The sequence below is a fragment of the Dendrobates tinctorius genome, unplaced genomic scaffold, assembly GCF_039654945.1.
Source record: "Dendrobates tinctorius isolate UK_male_01 unplaced genomic scaffold, ASM3965494v1 ptg000008l, whole genome shotgun sequence".
Taxonomy (NCBI): Eukaryota; Metazoa; Chordata; class Amphibia; order Anura; family Dendrobatidae; genus Dendrobates; species Dendrobates tinctorius.
In genome coordinates, this window is record NW_027361676.1 from 31,038,695 (window position 1) to 31,063,613 (window position 24,919).

Genomic DNA, 24,919 nt, shown 5'->3' on the forward strand with positions numbered 1-24,919 from the left:
CATGTGAGTGCTGCTTGTATTCTATTAACTTGAACTACCATATTTCCCTTCGTATAAGATGATTTTTTAAACCCCTGAAAATCTGCTTAAAAGTCGGGGGTCGTCTTATACGTCGAGTGTCGTCTTATACGCCGAGTGCATATGGGGGGAGTGGTCCCGATGAAGAAGGGAGGGTGTAAGTGGTGTTATCATCCCCTTTTACCTCATTGGTGGCTGTGGTGCGGCGGTTCCTCCTTCAGCAGTGTGGCGGCTCTGTGCTGGGGGTCATCGGCAGCGGCAGCTCCTGTTTGTCCAGCGTGGGGGCGCTGTGCTGGGGGCGGCTGCGGCGGCTCTCTGTCCAGTGTCAGGGCTCCTCCGGCATTTCCCCATAGCCCGGAGGCCCAGGCAGCTCCATTGCTGCGATGGGGTGGCCTCCGGGAAAATGGCCGCCGGAGCCCGCGCGAGCTCAGATTCAGATCTCGTCCCAAGATCTCGGGAGACGAGATCTGAATCTGAGCTCGCGCGGGCTCTGGTGGCCATTTTCCCGGGGGCCACCGCATCGCAGCAATGGAGCTGCCTGGGCCTCCGGGCTATGGGGAAATGCCGGAGGAGTCCCGACGCTGGAGAGAGCTGCCGCAGCCACCCCCCAGCACAACGCCCTCACGCTGGACAAAGAGAAGCCGCCGCCGACACCCAGCACAGAGCCAACACACTGCTGATGGAGGAGCCGCCGATCCCCACAGCACAGAGACCCACAGCACCGCTGCCACCAATGAGGTAAAAGGGGATGATAACTCCACTTACACCCTCCCTTCTTCATCGGGACCACTCCCCCATCATATGAAGATTGCTCCGCACCCGGCATATAAGATAACACAATCGTATAAGAAGATCCCCGACTTTTAAGAAGATTTACTATTTTAACTGGAAAAGTTGGGGGGGTTGTCTTATACACCTGGTCGTCTTATACGCCAGAAAATACGGTACTTTCTTTTTCAACATGAAAATGAGCAGCTAGTAGTGATTCTTCAATTCTGTATGCAATACTCTTTCCATCAGATCCTATATGCATGAGTAACTGCACATCAACACTTCTTTCCACTTAGCTGCGTGTATAAAGCCTAAAGATGGTTGTTGGCAAAAGAGAGGTGAGGATGAACATGCAAAAAAAGGTTTTATGCGTAAACATTAGAATTTCAGGCTGATGGCTACTGTTAAAAGCATTTATCTACCCTCAATGCAACCAAACTAATGCTGTGGAGAAACATAAAAAGCTTTATACTAACACAAAATAAATACACCAATCAATCAATTTGTTCATCTAATAATCTTGATTCTTAATTGTAAAAACGTCAGAAACAAGACATGATCATTTTTTTATAATTATTATAAAAAATATAATATAATTATTACCTCTACTCAAAATATAGGATGAAGTGTCTATCATGGTAAATCAGGTTCTTTACTTCCAAGAGTTGTGATCACTAAATAGAAACTAGTGCTAAAGACTAAAATAAAAACTATATTTGATATTGCTGATGTCATTATGAGTCAAGATGTTAGATTATTTTCTCTCAAATCATGTACCAGCAATCCCTGGGGTCACAAACTTGAACCTGAGCCCCAGAAAAAATCAATTGTGATGGGAACTTTGGAGCTGGAAAATCTCCAAATCTCTCTCTCTTTGTCAGCTCTAAATTGGATTCAAATCTAACTACAGGGTGGGCCATTTATATGGATACACCAAAATAAAATGGGAATGGTTGGAGATATTAACTTCCTGTTTGTGGCACATTAGTATATGGGAGGGGGGAACTTTTCAAGATGGGTGGGGACCATGGCGGCCATTTTGAAGTCGGCCATTTTGGATCCAACTTTATTTTTTAAAATAGGAAGAGGGTCATGTGACACATCAAACTCATTGAGAATTTCACAAGAAAAACAATTGTGTGCTTGGTTTTAATGTAACTTTATTCTTTCATGAGTCAGTTACAAGTTTATGACCACTTATAAAATGTGTTCAAAGTGCTGCCCATTGTGTTGGATTGTCAATGCAACCCACTTCTCCCACTCTTGATACACTGATAGCAACACCACAGAAGTAATGCTAGTCTAAGGGGGTCAAATTCCTTGTAGGAATGCTCGGACCTGATACCCATAATGTGGTGGTGCACCATCTTGCTACTATATCCCTGGCTCTTACTGTGTGGTGAGTGACATATGAATTATTTATGTGAGAACTCACTTGCATGGGGTGATTTTACTTTGACAGTCCTGGCTCAAAGAATGCCAGAGTCATCAATCAGAAACAGGAAACAGGAAGTATACAAATAAGGGGCGGAACAGTGTACTGAGGCTCACAGACACGCCAAGTGGGCATTGCCCACTGCTAGCTACATATGTATATTAGTTGTTTTTCTAAACAATAAAAATCTTAATAGACACAAAAGGAATAGTTTTAATAGGGGCTACAGTAAGTCCCCTAAGAGGATGTTTCATTAGTTCTGAATGCAATTTGGAGATGACACACTATCTTTAAGAGAGCCAAGGGAAATCGTTTCTCCTTGCGGAGAGTGACATATCAAGCATGCTGAGATGCGGAGACTTAGAAGCTACTCTGGGAAATATGCAAATTGTCTCTTGAGAGAGAAAATGGACTAGAACTGCAGTGCTACCTATAGGGTCATTAAAAGGTCAACATTGATTTCATGAATTGCTACTTCCTATAGGTGGCCCTAGAGTTCTAGTCCTCTCTTTGTCTGAAGAGACAGTTTTCATATTTTCCAGATGAGCATTGTGGCTTGAAAGTCTCCTCATCTCGGCATGCTTGACATGTTACTCTCTGCAAGGAAAACCAATACCCCTTGAATTCTGGTCAGATGCCTCTCACACAGCCAAACCAGATCTCACATTTTGCACTGATGAGGGGCAGTACCACAAAACACAGTGTCTGCAAACTGAGATTCTAGATTTTGCTTTTATTTTAAATCATATGATAAGGCTCGTTAAAGGGCCGACATTGACTTCTAGGATTGCTACTTCCTATAGTATGCACTAGAGTTCTAGTCCTCTTCCTCTCTGAAGAGACAATTTGCATATCTTTAAGAGAAAACTATGTTCCTGCAATCACAGCCCATAGTGATACTTGACTGAGAGTTATATGTGCTTTCTTTCAGCCCATTAGTTTTTCTGATTTTGTATCTGTGTTATCAAGGTCTGAAAAGGACAAAAAAACCTTCAAATTGCCAAGTAATAAGTTTCCATATCATACAATTTCTCCATTATTGCCCTAAATACCAAAGATAGTGACATATTCTTTAAATTAAGTACACATGTCAACATATATATGTTTATAGTGTAACATTTTGAAAAGTTTTATAATTATGAAGTTCCAGCTTTTTAGATTTCAAAAACTGACCGTCATATCCAAGCATAAGCATAGTGTGAACAGGTGCTTAACCTAGAGTCACCAACTCATATACATTCAAACAAAAAGGAAGCACACTGTAGCGCCAAACCATGCAAACATGAAATATGAAAAATGAATTGCATTACTGCATTGGAAGTATGAAAAATTGAGAAAGTTTAGTGCATAAAATGGCCAAGTTATGTGTACCTGGAAGCCACGGTAAGGCATTTCTCGTTTTCCAGGACCCTATCTAGGCCAATCCTCACTTAGACTGAAGTCTTCATCTGAATGGGAACCTATGAAAATCCTCTGTTTAGACTGAAGTCTATATCTCTGTGGAGGGGTAGTGGCCCTGCTCTAATTAAAAACGCCTACGGCTAACAGGTGGTGTGCTCAGTCAGAAGGATAATGAATACAGATTTCAAAAACTGACCGTCACATCCATGCATAAGCATAGTGTGAACAGGTGCTTAACCTAGAGTCACCAACTCATATACATTCAAACAAAAAAGGAAGCACACTGTAGCGCCAGTTACACATAAAATTGGCCATTTTATGCGCTAAACTTTCTCAATTTTTCATACTTCCAATGCAGTAATGCAATTCATTTTTCATATTTCATGTTTGCATGTTATGGTGCTAAAGTGTGCTTCCATTTTTGTTCCAGCTTTTTAGACACCTCAAAGTATTGTGCTCTGTAGAGTATTTTTGCTTTTGAAATCAGTGTAAAAAATTTATAAGTATTTGATCACTTTATCCAGATGTTATCTTTTATTTTTTGATGGCATTAACGTTTGTTATGTAAATTAGTATAAATTAAATCTCATCAATTCATGTCTGTTTATCCTCAACGCTAGTACTAATATCTACGAGTTTATACCTTGTTCTGGGTATTATACATTCATACTTTCATATTTTTGCTTGCATCTATTGCTTTTATTTATGAGTACATATTTTGTTCCAGTTACGTGACATCCATGGCTGTAATCAAACCATACTTGTCACTTTCTGGCAAGATTTTTCATTGTGTTCGATGGTTTCCATAGTAACGCTTACCTAAAACATGGCATGCACCTCTTTATTTACAATTTTGTACCAAAGCTGCTATCTTTTTAACAAGTAATCAGTGAATAAAATCCATTTTGTCTGCCGCAAAATTTGAATTTTCTAATGTGTTAATTATACAGTTTATCCCTGGTACATTGCAATGCCAAATATACTATTCTGAATACGGTAATTGAAAAAAAATCGGCAGAGAGTAAAACTTTTCACACCGTTTCATCAACAGTGTGCCTTCAAATGCTATTATGTAATACGAATAGGCCCCAGGAAGTTTCCTCCATACAGTTCAATAGAGTAAAAAGCTTTTTAGTTCTAACTTTGCTAACATTGAAAAGTGGAACTAGGACTACAATCACCAATTCTGCGAATTGAATTAAATGAATAAGAGAGCACCATATTTCTTCTCTATAGTAGAAATCTCTAACAGTTATCTGGAGGAAGAAAGCTTAAATGTACATACAAAACTTTCTGTGACACATCACATGGTAATGTACGTTCATTTCTGATCTCCAGCACCATTCTTTAGTTCTTCCAGTAACAGACAGAAAGAAAATAACATTAAAATATGTAACACATTGGCCTCTACTCACAGTTATATGTCTCTGCCTCCTGGTTGTGGTGTGATTGCTATATATATCTCGAAACTCAAACTTAATTTTAAGGTGACACATAACATAAGGATTTTCTCTGAATCTTTGGGTCACCCCCCCAACCTAAGGTCCTCTACTTCACACAAGAGGGTGAATCAATAGAGCTCATAGTGTTTCTTTGAAAGGAACCTGAACACTTTCTGATTGGTTTGTCCACAGAATACCATTGATTGCTAGAGAGTTTATTAGCAGCTATGTGTTTTAGCTAATGCAAAGGGGAATTTTTGTTCTTAAGTTTTAGTGTTAAAAAAATTGCATGCATAATTACAACTAGTCTAATCTTAACCCCTTAACGTGTGCTGAAACACCTTTTAAAATGTGTAAATGGTGGCAGTTAAGCGATACTATTCCTCAGCGCCGCTTTCTAACGGCGGTGAGAAATAATAAGGGCATACCGCCCCACAGCATTGGAAAATTTCTGGAGTCTCGGAGAACATGATTCGGGTCGGTTTTTACCGTCCCTAGTCTTGTGATCGTTGTTATTCGATCGGTGATGGCAAAAAAAAGTCAGATTTCCCATTCATTTTTCTCTCCTCCATATTATCAAGCATGCCTGAGGAGAGAGAAATGAGGTCCCCTGGACCCCCCAGTACCCATGTTTTCCCCGGAGCCTCCTGCTCTGTCCTCCAGCACTCCATTTCTTCTTCCTGGCAGAAAATGTACCCGGCAACAACAAAATTTTTCCTATTGGTTCATTTTGATCACTGAGATAGACCCTATCACAATGTAAAAAAAATAGTAAATCAAACCCCCCTTTATCACCCCCTTAGTTACATAAAAATAATAAAATAATAAATGTATATTGTTCCATTTTTTGCAGATAGGGTTAGGGTTGGGCTAGGGTTGGAGGGTTAAGGTTGTTGTTTGAGCTAGGGTTAGGGTTGGAGCTAGGGTTAGGGTTGGGGCTAGGGTTAGATTTGGTGCTAAGGAAAGGGCTAGGTTTAGGGTTGGAGCTGAGGTTAAAGATGGGGTTAGGGTTGTGTTGGGGTTAGGGTTATGGTTGTGATTAGGGTTGGGATTATTGTTAGGGTTGTGATTAGGGTTAGGGGTGTGTTGCGGTTCGGGTTTGGGTTAGGACTGTGTAGAATTGGAGTTAGAACTGGGGGTTTCCACTGTTTATGTACATCAAGGGGTCTCCAAATGCGACATGGTGCCCGCCATTGATTCCAGCCAATTTTGAGCTCAAAAAGTCAAACAGTGCTCCCTCCCTTCTAAGTCCTGCCATGCGCCCAGTGGCTTTCCCCCACATACGGCGTACCGGCGTACTCAGGAGAAACTGCACAACAAATGCTGTCGTCCATTTTCTCCTGATACCCTTGTTAAAATAAAAAAGTTTGGGTCTAAATTACATTTTTGGTAAAAAAAAGTAAAATGTTCATTTTTTCAGATGGGGTAGCATCATTGGGCAAGACCATGGGGCAGGATGGAGACAGATGGGGCAGGATGGAGACAGATGGGCAGAATCATGCGGCAGGATGGAGACAGATGGGGCAGGATGGAGACAGATGGGGCAGGATGGAGACAGATAGGGCAGGATGGAGACACATAGGGATGGATCATGGGGCAGGATGGAGACAGATGGGGCAGGATAGAGACAGATGGGGCAGGATCATGGGGCAGGATGGAGACAAATGGGACAGCATCATGGGGTAAGATGGAGACAGATGATGCAGGGTCATGGGGCAGGATGGAGACAGATGGGGCAAGATCATGGGGCAGGATGGAGACAGATGGGGCAGGATGGAGATAGATGGGACAGGATGGAGACAGATGGGGCAGGATTATAGAGCAGAATGGAGACAGATGGGGCAGGATCATGGGGCAGGATGGAGACACATGGTGCAGGATCATAGGCAGGATGGATACAATGGAGACAGATTGGGCAGGATCATGGAGCAGATGGGGCAGGATCATGGGACAGATGGGGCAGGATCACAGGGCAGATAGGGCAGGATCATGGGACAGATGGGGCAGGATCACTGGACAAATGGGGCAGAATCACGGGACAGATGGGGCAGGATCACGAGACAGATGGGGCAGGATCACGGGACAGATGGGGCAGGATGAGACATCACTGGGGGCAGAATGGATACTCATGAGAGCAGGATGGGAGAACATATGGGACCAGAATGGGAAAACATATGACTGGAGCCAGGAATGAGACACACAGGGGACAGGATGGGGGATATTATTACCATAAGGGCTAATTAAGGGATATTATTACTGCAGTGATGTATTTAATTTTTTTAGGATACTGTTTTAAATGGGGGAGGTGGTCCTGTTACTGTGCAAAATTACACTCTGTTGCCTTTTTTTCTTCATCTGGTGTAGTTTAGAAATAGGGAAAAAATAAGTAGTGTGTTCTGCAAGTGTTATTTCCTGCAGAGATGAGCCCTGGCTGGATGAAGATGAAAAGCAAAGATGAAGGACTTCACCTAAAGGCATCACTGGTGACTCTGTCTGCTACCTGTACACTATTCACTGTATACTATATACAGTTGCCCTACAATGTCACCAGTGATCACTGTATTACCTTTACACTGACACTATATACAGAGCTCCTGTGTATAATGTCATTGATCACAGTATAACATGTACAATATATACAGCGCACATGTGTATAATGTCACTGCTAATCACTGTATTACCTGTACACAGACACTGCATACTAAGTACAGATCTCCTGTGTATAATGGCACTTATGGTGATAGTATTGTGTTTATTTATTGAAGATCAGTATTGTAGTATTCAGTCACTATGTGGTGGTAATATGTCATCCGGCCATAGTGTGGCGGTATTTGTTCCTTGTATGTGCTATTATTTGGTCACTATGTGGAGGTAATATGTGGTCTGGACATGGTACGGTGGTATTTGTCCCTTTTATGTGATATAATTTGGTCATTTTAAAAATTGAAAAATAAATAAAAATATACTTAAATTGTATTGGATATTTTAACAAATGATTAATAGGATAGAGTAGAGTAGAGCTTGGCCAAAAGAGTCTAAGATCTTGTCGTGGTGGCGGCTTAAAAAATCTTTTGGCCAAAACAAAAGCTGCTGGCTATATGTGTGATCTGATGATGGGAACTGTTAATGTGTGATTAGTAAGAAGTTGAGTTTTTCCAAAAGAGAGTGGTGGGGCTGTGGACAGTTCGAGGGGTTGAGCCTCGGCGGAGTCTCAAGGGGTCCTCGAAAATTTTGCCAGTATGGGGCCCCAAAATTCCTAGCGGCAACCATGTGTAGTTTACAACGTTTCCTACATTTATTTTGAAATAACAGAGATCACTTAGGTTTAAACTCAAAACCTTCCTATTCTCCCTCTTTAAAATCTCACTGAGCTACATCACTTCTGCTAATCTAACCACTTGCTTCATGGCTCTCATGTTAAAATCTCTATATATAAAAATGAATGTTTGTGTGTGTGTGTGTGTATCACCAACCAATCACGAAGCATCTTTCATTTCACCAAAGCTATTTAAAAGAAGCTGAGCTGTGATTAGTTGCTATGAGCAGCAGTTTTCCCACTCCAGAAGACACCTCAGCAGACACTGACATGGTGAGACAATTCTATCATCCCTGGGAACATAAGCTCCCAGCCATTGTCTGTCCCCCAGAAAGGAGCAGAGAGCACATGACAGAAATGAATCCCCCCTCCCGTGCCCATATACACATCACACATTCTCCATCCAATAGGCACATCTTCCCTCTTAAAGGGATCTTTGGTATGAAAGTCAGGGCAAATCCATCCAGCGCTTTGGTACTGACCCCAGGCCTCTCTTAAAGGGATCCCCAGTATGGAATTCAGGGCAATTGCCTTCAGATGCTCTGGTACTGACCCCAGGCTCTCTTAAAGGGATCTCTTGTATGGAATTTAGGGCAAATTCCTCAGCGCTCTGAATCTGACCCCAGGATTCTATTAAAAGGATCATTGGTATGGAAGTCAGGGTAAATCCACTCAGCTCTCTGGTTCTGATCCCAGGCTCTCTTAAAGGGATCTCCGGTATGGAAGTGAGGGCAAATCCACTCTGCGCTCTTATTCTGACCCCAGGCCCCTCTTAAAGGGATCCCAGGTACGGAAATGAGGGCAAATCCACTCTGTGCTTTGGTACAGACCCCAGGCCTCTCTTAAAGGGATCTCCAGTATGGAAGTTAGGGTAAATCCCTCAGCGCTCTGATTCTCACCCCAGGCTTCTATTAAAGGGATCCCTGGTATGGAAGTTAGGGCCATTCCACTCAGCACTCTGGTTCTGACCCCAGGCTGATGGGATGATGTGGGATATTAGGGGTAGTCCGGTGGCTCTGGCTGACGGGATGATGTGGGTTATTAGGGGTAGTAGTCCGGCAGCTGTGATGGGATGATGTGGAATATTAGGAGTAGTTGTCTGGTGGCTATGGCTGACAGGATGATGTGGGATATTAGGGATAGTAGTCCGGTGGCTTTGATTGGATGCTGTGGCATATTAGTAGTCTGGTGGCTCTGGCTGAAGGGACGATGTGGGATATTAGGGGTAGTAGTCCGGTGGCTCTGGCTGACGGGATGATGTGGGATATTAGGGGTAGTAGTCTAGTGGCTGTGACGGGATGATGTGGGATATTAGGGGTAGTTGTCCAGTGGCTATGGCTGACGGGATGATGTGTGATATTTATTAGTAGTCCGGTGGCTCTGGCTGACGGGACGATGTGGGATATTAGGGGTAGTAGTCCGGCGGCTGTGATGGGATGATGTGGGATATTAGGGGTAGTATGGTGGCTATGGCTGATGGGATGATGTGGGATATTAGTATTCCTGTGGCTCTGGCTGACAGGACGATATGGGATATTAGGGGTAGTAGTCCGGTAGCTCTGGCTGACGGGATGATGTGGGATATTATAGCGAATGTGGCTATGCGGCGTGGGCAGGGCTATACACTCAGCTTTATATATAGATAAAGTCACTATAATTTGTTATAACTGTAATTAGCTACTATGCCCGGGCAGTGCCGGGCTCTTCAGCTAGTTAGATATAAAAACAATAAAAAATACTATTTGTAAATTGAAAAAAAAGAATATATATAAATATATTTAAGAAGCATATATCAACGACTTCACTGGTAAATTTTCAGCCTTGCACTGTTAGTTAAGGCTTACTGTTAAGCCTGCCAGAAAGTTTGATTTGTTTCACTAAAGCCCTTGTGAGGAGTTAAATGACCTCTTTGTTACAGTGGAATGCATCTGTTCCCTCCACAAAACCAGCTTTTTTGCATGCTGTCGGCATAGCTGTCTGGTGTAAAATATAAATGAGGAATTCTTTTTTCTAAATCACCAATTGTTAACTATTTAAATAATTTTCTAAAAGTAGGAACCATTTTTGCAATTAGCTATTTGCGTACATTTCATTCAATATGTTAATAGTGCTTTTCACAATATATTTGCTGGAGAAAGCTGAAAGAGGATTTTTACAGAAAAATGAATAAATAATCCCAAAGTTATAGCCTTGGAAAAAAAAGTTTAATAAATATGCTAATTTGAAGCTATTGCTATTTTTTGTGACTGTCATTAGACATCAGTAAACAGTATGTGCAGCCATATTGAGTACAATTGATCATCAGTTTTAGGTTAATTAATTCAAAGTGATAGCTAATGGGACTGCACTTCTAATGAGCAAATTTGCAAACATTGCAGCTTCAACAGAATAGACAATTATCAACATATATGTAAGCAAAAATAAAAATGAACATACTATGGGAAAAATCATGCAATGTGATTTTCTGGATTTTTTTTAAAAGATTCTGCCTCTCACAGTTGAAGTATACCTCCTACAATAAAAATTACATACTTCTCCATTCATTGTAGGTGGGAAAAGTTGCAAAATCGGCAGTGTTCCAAATGCTTATTTTCCCAATAGTAATTTGCAAATCTTGGCTTCTGCTCTTCTGATTTGCAAATACAAATATATGTCTAAATTTTACATGGAAATTTTTTGAAATCTGAATATGTATATATCTAATTAACATGCTGTACATAAATGATTTGAATTCAAATTAACTATCATTAATGGTACAATTGGTGGCATACCGCTAATAGTGGCAAACCACCTAACCACTATGGGGCCAGTGATTTGATACAGATACAAAAAGGGAACCTGCCAGCAAGATTGTGCACAATAACCTGCAAACAGAGGCAGGTCGGCGTTGTCATGTGATTAAAATGATATCTTGGTTGATGAAATCCGTGTTGTGGTTGTTGTTTAACCCCTTCGCTACCAAGGTTGGTTTGCACGTTAACTCCCGGGCCAATTTTTACAATTCTGACCACTGTCCCTTTATGAGGTAATAACTCTGAAATGCTTCCATGGATCTCGGAGATTCTGATATTGTTTTCTCGTGACATACTGTATTTCATGTTAGTGGTAAAATTTCATTCAAAAAACTTGTGTTTATTTGTGAAAAAAAAAACAAATATGGTGAAAATTTTGAAAATTTTGCAATTTTCCAAATTTGAATTTTTATGCCCTTAAATCACAGAGATATGGCACACAAGAAATTTAATAAGTAACATTTCCACATGTTTACTTTACATCAGCACAATTTTGGAACCAAAATTTTTTTGTTAGGAAGTTATAAGGGTTAAAAGTTGACCAGCGATTTCTCATTTTTGCAACACCATTTTATTTTTACGGACCACATCACATTTGAAGCCACTTTGAGGGGTTTATATGATAGAAAATACCCAAAAGTGACACCATTCTAAAATATGCACCCCTTAAGGTGCTCAAAACCACATTCAAGAAGTTTATTAACCCTTCAGGTGCTTCACAGGAATTTTTTGAATATTTAAAAAAAAAATGAACATTTAACCTTTTTCACAAAAAAAACTTCAGGTTCAATTTTTTTTATTTTACCAAGAGTAATAGGAGAAATTGGACTTCAAAAGTTATTTTGCAATTTGTCCTGAGTACGCTGATACCTGATATGTGGGGGGGAACCACTGTTTCGGTGCATGGCAGAGCTCAGAAGGGAAGGAGCGCCATTTGACTTTTTCAATGCAAAATTGGCTGGAATTCAGATCGGACGCCATGTCACGTTTGGAGAGCCCCTGATGTACCAAAACAGTGGAAACCCCCCACAAATGACTCCATTTTGGAAACTAGACACCCCAAGGAACTTACCTAGATGTGTGGTGAACACTTTGAACCCCCCAGTGCTTCACAGAAGTTTATAATGCCCATGCGTGAAAATAAAAAAATTGTATTTTTTCCACAAACATGATCATTTAGTCCTCAAATTTTTTACTTTCCCAAGGGTACCAGGAGAAATTGGACCCCAAAAGTTGTTGTCCAATTTGTCCTGAGTACGCTGATACCTCATATGTGGGAGAAAACTACTGTATGGGCACACGTCGAGGCTCGGAAGGGAAGTAGTGACGTTTTGGAATTGTCTGTGGGTGTCATGTGCGTTTGGAGAGCCTCTGATGTGCCTAAACTATTCAAACTCCCCACAAGTGACCCCATTTTGGAAACTAGACCCCCCACGGAACTTATCTAGATGTGTGGTGAGCACTTTGAACCCCTAAGTGCTTCACAGAAGTTTATAATGCCCGGGCGCGAAAATAAAAAAATCATATTTTTTTCCACAAAACTGATATTTTTGCCCCCAATTTTTTTTTTTCTAAGGGTAACAGGAGAAATTGGACCCCAAAAGTTATTTTGCAATTTCTCCTGAGTAGGCTGATACCCCATATGTGGGGGTAAAACACTGGGCGCATGGCAGAGCTTGGAAGGGAAGGAGCAAAATTTGACTGTATTTGAATTTTTCAACGCAGAATTGCCTTGAATTGAGATCAGATGCCATGTTGCATTTGGAGAGCACCTGATGTGCCCAAACAGTGGAAACTCCCCAATTTTAACTCCAACCCTAACCCCAACACACCCCTAATTCTAATCTCAGCCCTAACCCTAGCCCTAACCCTAGCCCTAGCCCTAACCCTAACCCTAATGGGAAAATGGAAATAAATACATTTTTTTAATTTTATTATTTTTCCCTAAGGGGGTGATAAAGGGGGGTTTGATTTACTATTTATGGTGGCTTTTATATTTGGCAGCTGTTACACGCTAAAAGACGCTTTTTATTGTAAAAATAGTTTTTGCATCACCACATATTGAGAGCTATAATTTTTCTATGTTTTGACCCACTGAGTTATGTGAGGTCTTATTTTTTGCAGGACGAGTTGACGTTTTTATTGGTATCATATTCAAGCATGTGACATCTTTTGATCGCTTTTTATTCCGATTTTTGGGACGCAGAATGAACAAAAACCAGTGTTTCGTGAATTTCTTTTGGGGGGTGCGTTTATACCATTCCACATGTGGTAAAATTGATAAAGCGGTTTTATTCTTCGGGTGAGTACGGTTACAGCGATACCTCATTTATGTCGTTTTTTATGTTTTGGCACTTTTATGCAATGAAAACAATTTTATATGAAAAATAATTATTTTTGCATCGCTTTATTCTGCAAGCTATAACTTTTTATTTTTTCACTGACGATGCTGTGTGGCAGCTCGTTTTTTGCGGGACAAGATGACGTTTTCAGTGTTACCATTGTTATTTATATGCGTCTTTTTGATCGTGCGTTATTGCACTTTTTGTTCAGCGGTATGATAATAAATCTTTATTTTTTGCTTCGTTTTTTATTATTATTTTTTAAGGGGTTCACTAAAGGGGCTAGCTAATGGGACAGTTTTATAGGTCATTACGGACGCGGCGATACCAAATATGTGTACTTTTATTGGGTTTTTTTATTTCCAAAAAATGATATTATTACTGAATATTTTTTTTTTTTTTTATTTAGCGATTTTTTAAAATTTATTCTTACCCTTTTTTTTACTTTATTACATTGTCCCAGGTGGGACATCACTGTCCTGTGACAGATCGCTGATCTGTCACATCACAGATCGCTGTGACAGATCAGCAATCTGTCACAGGCAGTTCTGCATGTTTCCTCCTTGTCTGCGCTTTGCTCTGCTGTTGGGGGCTCTGGGAAGCACGGAGGGAGCCCCCCAAAATTCAATGTGAACAAACAAAAAAGAGGTCTATAGGAGCGCTAAAGGAGAGGCAGAAACCAGAAAAAGGGTATAAGACTCAGCTTTTATTCTTCCTCCAATACCCACAACGCGTTTCTACGGTCACAGCCGTCTTCCTCAGGTTCCTCCTTTCTTTTTTTACGTATAGAGTATTTGTGTTGGCTAAACCATGTTTTAAAATCGCAGGTTGTTTCGCCAACATACCACATATGACATGGACACTCTAAAAGGTAGACAATAAAGTCAGATTCACAAGTCAAAAATGAATTTATTTTATAGCTCATCTGAGTACGTCTATCAATAAAAAAAATGACCCTTTAAGCATAGCAGGACAATTGATGCAGTTAAAACATTCTTTGTCTTAATATGCAGTACATGTGTCAATTGATATTGATGGATTTTTTGAAAAAGTTATCCTTTTTAAAAAAAATGTTCTCTATAAACCCTTATAGATCTCTCTTCTTGTACTGTACTCTGATATGAATTTATTTGTAAATGTTGAATCCCTGGATGGAAACTCTTCCCAATAATTGATGCATGTTCTTTTTGTATATTGTATAAAGTATATGAGATAAATTTATCCCAAGGCCCAAATTTTGCTAGTGACATCTGGCACCCAGTTTATATGGTGAATGTTTGTTGGCATGTGCATTTGGCCCATAGTGCATAGTAGTGATGCAGGAGGTTAATCCCCTCTGTGATTGCTGGCTGTGTGCTGGTACTCTGCCTCCGTCCTCTAGGGGGCGTGTGGCGTAGTGCTTGTGGCTTATGCACAGCCATTGGTATGAATGTTTTGGGTGTCCAGTTCATCACTTAATACGATCACTATTACATTTAAGTTTGGAGATTTATCTCTTTTGTGAATAAATGCTGTTTTTTCTTATGAAATACTGTGTGGGCATAGTTACCAGCACTTGTAATGGTGGAGCAGGGCGTGGAAGTGCCTAGTGAGCGTGTGCATTGGCATCATCGCTAACATCACTGTCGAGTGGCCAATCGGGATCATCTGATTACTGACATGCTCAGTTGTGCTCTGAAAACGCTGGCATGGTGGAACTACAACATGGGTCTGAGTGTTCCTGGTGATTTATAATGTTTACGCATTTTAAATATCACATAGGTGTTTCACATCTTTTAATCATTGTTAATCAAGCTGTATCAATGATTGTAGGTACGGTTGGATATAATTTTTTGCACTCTAACATACACCTTACATATGTAAACACTATGATGTTTCTCATATTTACTGCAATGTAATTTTTTATACACTTTGATCACATAGCGATATCGCTAGCGATATCGCTATAGTGTCACCGATTTTGTGACGTTATAGCGATATCGCTATGTGTGATACTTACTTCCAACCGGCTCCCCCGCTGTCCATCGCTGATCACGTGAGAATGTCCGGCTCCATTTCTCGTCGGGCGCTTCCTGCTGGGCTTCCTGCTGGTGCCGACGAGCGACGTGTGGAGGCGTACGGGAGGACGTCAGGATCGCTGTGTGTGAAAGGTGAGTATCGTGCGCTGTGTCGCTGCTGCATCGCTGTGAGATCTGCCTGTGTGACAGCTCACTAGCGATCATTTAGCAATGCACCAGTGATCCTGACCGGGTCGGATCGCTGGTCGGATCGCTGGTGCATCGCTAAATGTAAAAGGGCCTTTACACTGGATGCTAACACTTTATGGCTGGCGAGTTTCAGAATACATTTTTGTCTAGGGGAAAACTAAATGCAATATACAAGAAAAACTGAGATTTGAGTCAATCAGTAGTATCAGATCATTGTGTTGAGATTTTTGATAACAGTAGAATTCTGATATCATTTGTTTTGAAAAGAGATGCAGATATAGTACAGAAGAATGTGATTTAAGACGACTGCTCATGAATTTTATTATTGTTAAGTGCACTGGAATGTCATGAAAATCTGACTGCATTTTGCAAACAAAATATGTGGCTTTCATTTGTTTGTTTGATTTATTTTTTACCATGTCTGCCCCAATTTTTAAGTTTTTAATTCTGATCATTGTACTTTTTTTTACATTGGCATAGGGCAGCACTTTTTGAAATTTTAGCAGAGGCATTTAAGTACAGTCAACGATGCAAAACTATTAATGTGCTTATTGGGTCCTGAAACACTAGCCTGGACGAAAGGTTATTTCAGCTTTTTTTCATGAGTTTGAAATGCTGATCTGATAGCAGTTCTCGTGTTTTTCCGTTTATTTATACACCTGTAGTTATTCTGTCTTTTCATACCAGTTAGGATCAATTTATAAGAGAAAACTACACATGAGTTTTACATAAAACAGAGAAGACTGTGATTTGTGAGTAGATCGTATAGACACTCATTGCTTTTTTTGTCAAAAAGCCACTAGTTCAAAATATGACATATGACAGTGAAGGGATTTATTACAGATTTTTACACGCAGCACTAGAAAAAAAGAGACTATGCAACTGACTCTACTACATATGTGCAGCTTTTCTGCTATATCTGTCCAAAAGGTAAAGGAAAGCTATGGGAATCATCCAAAGCTTCCTAGAATTTGATAACTAATGAAAAAAACAGGAAAGAGACAAAACTGGAAAGAAAAAAGCTCCTTATTTTTTTCTGTGGCTACATAAATTGACAGCCTTGCTAAAGACATTCTGTAGCAACCACGAAGAACTATGCCATGTAGAAGAATCTAGCAGATTTTGATAAAACACAAAAGTAATGTCACCCCAACTTAGAATAAGTCTTAGGCTAGATATTACATAAGCTAAACAACTTATACAGGGTGGGCTATTTACATGGATACACCTAAATAAAATGGGAATGGTTGGTGACCCAGATCGGCGCGCTGAATTTGCAGAATGGGCAAAACAAAAATTGCAACGGGTCTATCAGTTTACGCAGAACATTATGTTCAGTGAGGATCCAAACTTTTTTGGGTGGGCCATTTATATGGATACACCTAAATAAAATGGGAATGGTGACAGTTTTCTTTCATTGAAATCTGCTGCAATGACCCAGGTACTGCGTTCACCAGATATCAACACAATTTCTATCCGCTCCTCACATGTTAACCTCTGCGACATGTTAATGGCTGTAAGCAAAGAGAAACTTGTAAATAACTAATGAAAGATTAAAGTTATGTTAAAACCAAGCACAACATTGTTTTTCTTCTAAAATTCTCAAGAAGTTTGATGTGTCACATGACCCTCTTCCCAGTAAAAAAAATAAAGTTGGAACCAAAATGGCAAACTTCAAAATGGCCGGCATGGTCACTACCCATCTTGAAAAGTTTCCCCCTTCCATATACTAATGTACCACAAACAGGAAGTTGATCTCACCAAGCATTCACATTTATTTAGGTGTATCCATATAAATAGCCCACCCTGTAGAATGATGTATATTGGGATTTAAGAAATGCATCTCACTTGGTGTATCCAGTAGACCTCAGATTTGCTGATCCTTTGGCTTCTTCTTAATTTATTTATTAAATGTTTTGCAGAAAGAAATGAGCACAGAGAAATATTCAAAGTAAAAATTGCACTCTGCCAAAATATATTTAGATATCATAAATTCCAAATAAGGGTTAGCAGCAGTAATGCATCTTTTACATGATATGTTTCAAATTTTTGAAATACAATGTACTGTGAAAATGCTTCTTATCTACATGTTGCAAACAGTATGGCTAAAAACATTTCTTGTCAATCATCTGTTTGTAAAAAATAAATATATAAAACTACCATTTTCAAATGGATCCAAAAGTATTTAAAAATATTTTTAATTTTGCTGACAGTTGTGAAATTCACATAAAAAACAAATAAACTTTGCCAAACCGTAATAATATTGCAGATCTTCAAAATCAAATACACAGCTATTGAATTTAGAGTCTAGAAATATGTTATATTAAGAAATCTAACACAAAGCTACAGTATACAGTTGAAAGGTTTTTCTTAAGAGTTAAAGAAATTAAGTTGACTACAGAAAAAAATGTTATAAAATAAGAAAAAACAAACAAATGAGGAAAAAGCATATGTTAAAAAAATTAAAGGCATTAATCACCTATTAAATACCTTGAAGCTCCAGCTGAAATTTGCTGGTCAAAAACAAGTTCCCCACAACAATGTAAGATAAAATGGTTCCAAATGCTGACACAGTTGCAGAAATGTGAACATAAGTGGCACCTACGAGGCACAACAGTTGGCATAGACTCTGCCATGCAATAAATGCCAATGTGTGACCTTGCTGTAAATTTTGAATGAAAAAAATATCAATGAGATATATGCTTTATGGTGACTGATATACACTCACTGGCCACTTTATTAGGTACACCTGTCCAACTGTGTGTTAAGACTTAATTTCTAATCAGCCAATCACATGGCGGCAACTCAGTGCATTTAGGCATGTAGACATGGTCAAGACAATCTCCTGCAGTTCAAACCGAGCATCAGTATGGGGAAGAAAGGTGATTTGAGTGCCTTTGAACGTGGCATGATTGTTGGTGCCAGAAGGGCTGGTCTGAGAATTTCAGAAACTGCTGATCTACTGGGATTTTCACGCACAACCATCTCTAGGGTTTACAGAGAATGGTCCGAAAAAGAAAAAAAATCCAGTGAGCGGCAGTTCTGTGTGCCAGAGGTCAGAGGAGAATGGGCAGACTGGTTCGAGCTGATAGAAAGGCAACAGTGACTCAAATTGCCACCCGTTACAACCAAGGTAGGCAGAAGAGCATCTCTGAACGCACAGTGCGTCGAACTTTGAGGCAGATGGGCTACAGCAGCAGAAGACCACACTGGGTACCACTCCTCTCAGCTAAGAACAGGAAACTGAGGCTACAATTTGCACAAGCTCATCGAAATTGGACAGTAGAAGATTGGAAAAACGTTGCCTGGTCTGATGAGTCTCGATTTCTGCTGCGACATTCGGATGGTAGGGTCAGAATTTGGCGTAAACAACATGAAAGCATGGATCCATCCTGCCTTGTATCAACGGTTCAGGCTGGTGGTGGTGGTGTCATGGTGTGGGGAATTTTTTCTGGGCACTCTTTGGGCCCCTTGGTACCAATTGAGCATCGTTGCAACGCCACAGCCTACCTGAGTATTGTTGCTGACCATGTCCATCCCTTTATGACCACAATGTACCCAACATCTGATGGCTACTTTCAGCAGGATAATGCGCCATGTCATAAAGCTCGAATCATCTCAGATTGGTTTCTTGAACATGACAATGAGTTTACTGTACTCAAATGGCCTCCTCAGTCACCAGATCTCAATCCAATAGAGCATCTTTGGGATGTGGTGGAACGGGAGATTCGCATCAGGGATGTGCAGCCGACAAATCTGCGCCAACTGTGTGATGCCATCATGTCAATATGGTCCAAAATCTCTGAGGAATGCTTCCAGCACCTTGTTGAATCTCTGCCACGAAGAATTGAGGCAGTTCTGAAGGCAAAAGGGGGTCCAACCCCTTACTAGCATGGTGTACCTAATAAAGTGGCCAGTGAGTGTATACTCATCCTTCACTATATACTGTTCTTCAGAGATTAATAATTCATACAAAATTCATTATGCAGTTCCTACGGGCAAATATAATAAAATCATACCTGTCATCTAGATTTTTCTATAAAATAGTGCATGCAAGAATAATAACCTTTCTAATATATCTTGTTAAAAATGTCTCTTTTTCCAGATATACTGGGTTTAGGAGTTTCAGCTCCTTAACATGTGACACCCTGTTTTTAAAGGTACTAAAAGTAATTGGACAGATTAAATAATTGAAAATAAAATGTTCATTTCTAGTTCTTGGTTGAAAACCCTTTGTTGGCAATGACTGCCTGAAGTCTTGAACTCATGGACATCACCAGACACTGTATTTCCTCCTTTTTGATGCTCTACCAGGCCTTCACTGTGGTGGTTTTCAGTTGCTGTTTCTTTGTGGACCTTTCTATCTGAAGTTTAGTCTTTAGCAAGTGAAATGCATGCTCAATTGGGTTGAGATCAGGTGACTGACTTGGCCACTTGGCCATTCAAGAATATTCCACTTCTATGCTTTAATAAACTCCTGGGTTGCTTTGGCTTTATGTTTTAGGTCACTGTCCATCTGTACTATGAAACAACAACTAATCAGTTTGGCTGCATTTGGCTGGATCTGAGCACACAGTATGGCTCCGAATACCTCAGAATTCATTTGGCTGCTTCTGTCCTGTGTCACATCATCAATAAACACTAGTGACCCAGTGCCACTGGCAGTGATGCATGCCCAAACCATCACACTGCCTCCGCCGTGTTTTACAGATGATGTGGTATGCTTTGGATCAGGAGCTGTACCACGCCTTCGCCATACTTTTCTCTTTCCATCATTGTGGTAGAGGTTGATCTTGGTTTCATCTGTCCAAAGAATTTTCTTCCAGAACTGTGCTGGGTTTTCTAGATGTTTTTTAGCAAAGTCCAGTCTAGCCTTTTTATTCTTGATGCTTATGAGTGGCTTGCACCGTGCAGTGAACCCTCTGTATTTACTTTCATGCAGTCTTCTCTTTATGGTAGATTTGGATATTGATACGCCTACCTCCTGGAGAGTGTTGTTCACTTGATTGGCTGTTGTGAAGGGGTTTCTCTTCACCATGGAGATTATTCTGCAATCATCCACCACTGTTGTCTTCCGTGGGCGCCCAGGTCTTTTTGCATTGATGAGTTCACCAGTGCTTTCTTTCTTTCTCAGGATGTACCAAACTGTAGATTTTTCCACTCCTAATGTTGTAGCAATATCTCAGATGGGTTTTTTGTGTTTTTGCAGCTTAAGGATGACTTGTTTCACCTGCATGGAGAGCTCCTTTGACCGTATGCTTTCTTCACAGCAAAACCTTCCAAATGCAAGCACCACACCTCAAATCAACTCCAGGACTTTTATCTGCTTAATTGAGAATGACATAACGAAGGGATTGCCCACACCCTGTCCATGAAATAGCCTTGGAGTCAATTGTCCAATTACTTTTGGTCCCTTTAAAAACAGGGTGGCACGTGTTAAGGAGCTGAAACTCCTAAACCCTTCATCCAATTTTAATGTGGACACCCTCAAATGAAAGCTGAAAGTCTGAACTTCAACTGCATCTGAAATGGTTTGTTTAAAATTCATTGTGGTAATGTCTAGAGCCAAAATTAGAAAAATGTTGTCTCTGTCCAAATATATATAGACGTAACTGTAAGACATCTTTATCCCATAAATCCATATATTCCATACAATTGCCACAAAAATCTTACCTTGAGGACTACAATGGATTGCTTTGCACAACCCAACGTCCAAGGTCCAGGTCAGTGCTTTCTGAACATGAACAGGGGCTGCATGAATTTCCTTATGATGTGCGGTGCTGGCGATTCATCACACGGCGCACCGATAACCTCACGCCACACCGGTGAATGAAACGTCACACCGAGGAAGGTTAGGAAATTCACACTGCTCCTGCCTGGAGCCAGAGAGCACTGACCTGGACCTTGAACCAGGATTGCATAAAAAAATAAGCTCACCTCTATTGTGGTGCGGGACTTTTTATTAAAACTTACTATAAAGTGACTGCAACTGAATAAAATATAACATAAATTACATTTTCAGAAATCAGCAAAAAAACAAATCATTTTACATGTGTATTCAAAATTTAGATTTAAATAAATGTAATAAAATGTAGCCATTCATAACGGGTGTTTCTCAGTACTTATGTCAATAGCAATAAAAGATCAGTTTTCCTACTGTGGCATGGGATTGATTTGAGTGTTTTCTGGGCACAATGCCTAGAGCTCAGTTAGTTAACCCACATCCAAAACTGCAAAACATGAAACAAAATAGTTTCCATTGCACAAACAGACATGTAAAGTAGTTTCTGCTGTTAAATCTAAATTAGCAGTTTTGACATCCTATATTTTCTTAGAAATTTATATTTTTAAAGAAAAATGAACTCACCTTTATTCCTTGTGACTTCATGATTTCTGTCTTGCTGAAAATGAAAAAAAAAAGAAAATTAGATACGTAACAAAATGTGAAACATTTATGTTCATAGCTTCTAATTTGCACACGTTTTATTCATAATAAAATATATTAGTAGGTGATTATACCAGTCAGATAGCTAAATGAACACTTTTCACAAAACTTAGACTGCGCCTTAGCGTATATTCCCATGCAAAAGAAATCTCTACTGAAAAATCTGTTCCATTTATTCAACAAAACTGCAGGATGTGAAGATACGCTTATGCCCTGGGCAGGATCTATTTAGTAGGCAGGACACAACACAGGCATTCTTTTGTTGATGTTGGTTTCTTCTATGTAACATGCACTGCCCCTCAGTACTTGAACTAGGCATCACACAATTTGAATACCCAACTGAGGGCATGTTTGTAGCCACCACTCACCTGCCTAGGAACAACCTTACAAATACTCCAATAATATCCATATTTCTTCAAGAATGTGAACCATTTGTACAAGTCCTTTTCCTTTAAAGTTTATTTATAGACAGCTTCACAAACATAGGAGACATATTTTCCAGATTTTGACTTTTGAGCATTTTTTATGTTTTAAGACCTTAAATGTCTTGCAAACCTTTGGAAGTCTGTGTTTTGAGAATCCCCCTGATCATTCAAATGAGTGTTTGGATGTGCACAACTCGGGAGGCAGACACACACAACTCCTGCCCGAGTGCGAGCAGAGTGGTGCATGAGCTCATTAGAAAGTCTATAATTCGGGACACTGCTCTGTTCCTGAACTGACGCAGGAGCATAACATTTCTTCATCAAATATTAGCCCTGAAAGGTTTAATAATAATAATAATAATAATCTTTATTTATATAGCGCCAACATATTCTGCAGCGCTTTACAGTTGAACAGTTTCAAACACAACAGTCATAAGTAGTGTTGAGCATTCCGATACCGCAAGTATCGGGTATCGGCCAATATTCGCTGTATTGGAATTCCGATACTTAGTTCCGATACTTTTTTCATATCGAATACCGGAATCGGAAGTTCCCATAATGCTAGGAGCCCGCTCGATTTGATTCAGCCAATGGGGATCCTCAGAAGTGTGGGCACATCCTGTTAGGCATGTAGGCATGTTAACTACTGGCATGGCTGTGATTGGCTGCTGAAATGATGTCATGATGCACTATAAAAACCACAGCAGCCGCCATTTCGGGTTCACTCTGCTGTGAATTCAGATAGGGACAGGCTGCTGTTGAAGACTGTGAGGGACAGTTAGAAATAGCGATCATCAAACATATCTATTGCTCTACCCAGGCTACATAATCCACCACTGTAGCATTTTTTTAGCCCAGCAGCGCTGCTTTAATAGCTGTCTGCAAGGGCTGTGTGAGTGCAGACCCATGCTGTGTAGTGTGTCCTGCAGGCACGTCTGCTTGTAGGCCGCCCAGAGTGTGTCTCTGCCGCATACACATTTTTCTTTTATTGCTGCTTTTTTTTCTCCTGTATAGTGTGCTTCCATACGTATCCATATACGTTGGTTGCAAACACTAAAGGAGTGGACAGTGGAGCCTTTCAGCAGCCTTTCAGTGCTATAGCCCATTTCTCTGCACTGTTTTTGGCTGTCTGATAGGTCTCTCTGTGTGTGAGTGCAGCTCACGTTGCAGTGTGTTCTACAGCCACCGCTGGTTGTAGTCCGCTCAGCGTGCGTCACTGCCTCATACATAGTCCTTTTTTTGCAGCTAATTTGTCCAGATTTTTGCTCCTATATTAGTGTGCTTCCATCCGCATCCATTGTCATTGGTTGGTTGCAAACACTATATAGGATTAGATAGAGAAGCCTTTTTGGCTGGCTTGTGCCCTTCAGGGCCAGCCAGATTAGTATTACCCTATTTTTTGGAGCCTCATCAATTGCATTGTAGGTTAGCTTCCTGCATTGTATTCGCTCCAAAAAGTTTGCGATACTGTAGCTTTCAAACTTTGGTCACACCCTTTTATTCCCCCCCCCAAAAAAAAAGGAAATAAAGTTCACCAAACACTCCACTTTAGAGTTGTGTAGGCCACATTAGATCATATTAAAGTGTAGTACACACACTCTTAGCAAAATTAGTGTTTCTTATACTGGTTAGCAGGTGTTCAGGAATAAGAACACTAAGCCCCCCCTTTTTACTTTTCTGCCTATCTTTATCAGTCTACCAAGATGAAGAAGGCAGGGAGTAAGGCACGTGGTCGTGGCCATGGAGTTTCAGCAGTGAGAGGACGTCGGGATTCGGTGTCTGCTGCGGCCACCAGTGACCCGGCATCCCCCACTTTTACCAGGCAACAGTCCTTCATGCGCAGCTTTGTAGGACCTCGCCGTACCCGACTGCTGCTTGACGAACAAATTGAAGCCGTTGTCGGATGGATGGCAGCTAACGCATCCACTTCAATGACTTCCGCATCCTCCCAGGGCCAGAGCACTGAAGAGCAACCATCTGTCTCTTCACCACCTGCCAAATTGCCAAGGCAGTCTGAGAGCCCTGGACAGGAGCCATCTCAATCTTTACTTCTGTTCTCAGAATCTGTTGGCTTGGAAAGAGGTGGCCAGCCAAGAAGCATTCTAGAGCGTGAAGAAGAGGGAGTATGCAGTGATGCGCAACTGCTTTGTCCCTCTGAAACTGAAGAGGTGGGTGGGCCAGTGCCTATTGTCAGCACACCTCAGTACTCATCTGATGATGATGAGACTCAGTTGCCAATTTCTGGTGAGTACGGTGCTGGCGAGACAACCCAGGACCAGCCGGTGCTTGAAGAGGGGAGTGGAGATGATGAGGTCCTTGACCCAT

General features: G+C 40.6%; 1 protein-coding gene across 1 annotated transcript in view; it reads right to left on the minus strand.

Annotated features, from left to right (window-relative positions):
* The window catches only part of FSTL5 (follistatin like 5), a 1,180,017-nt gene that overhangs the window by 759,534 nt on the left and 395,564 nt on the right, over positions 1–24,919 (minus strand). Inside the window, exon 3 of the mRNA XM_073576841.1 lies at positions 22,092–22,125. Coding sequence (XP_073432942.1) covers positions 22,092–22,125 — 34 coding nt within the window. The remainder of the gene's footprint in view (positions 1–22,091; positions 22,126–24,919) is intronic.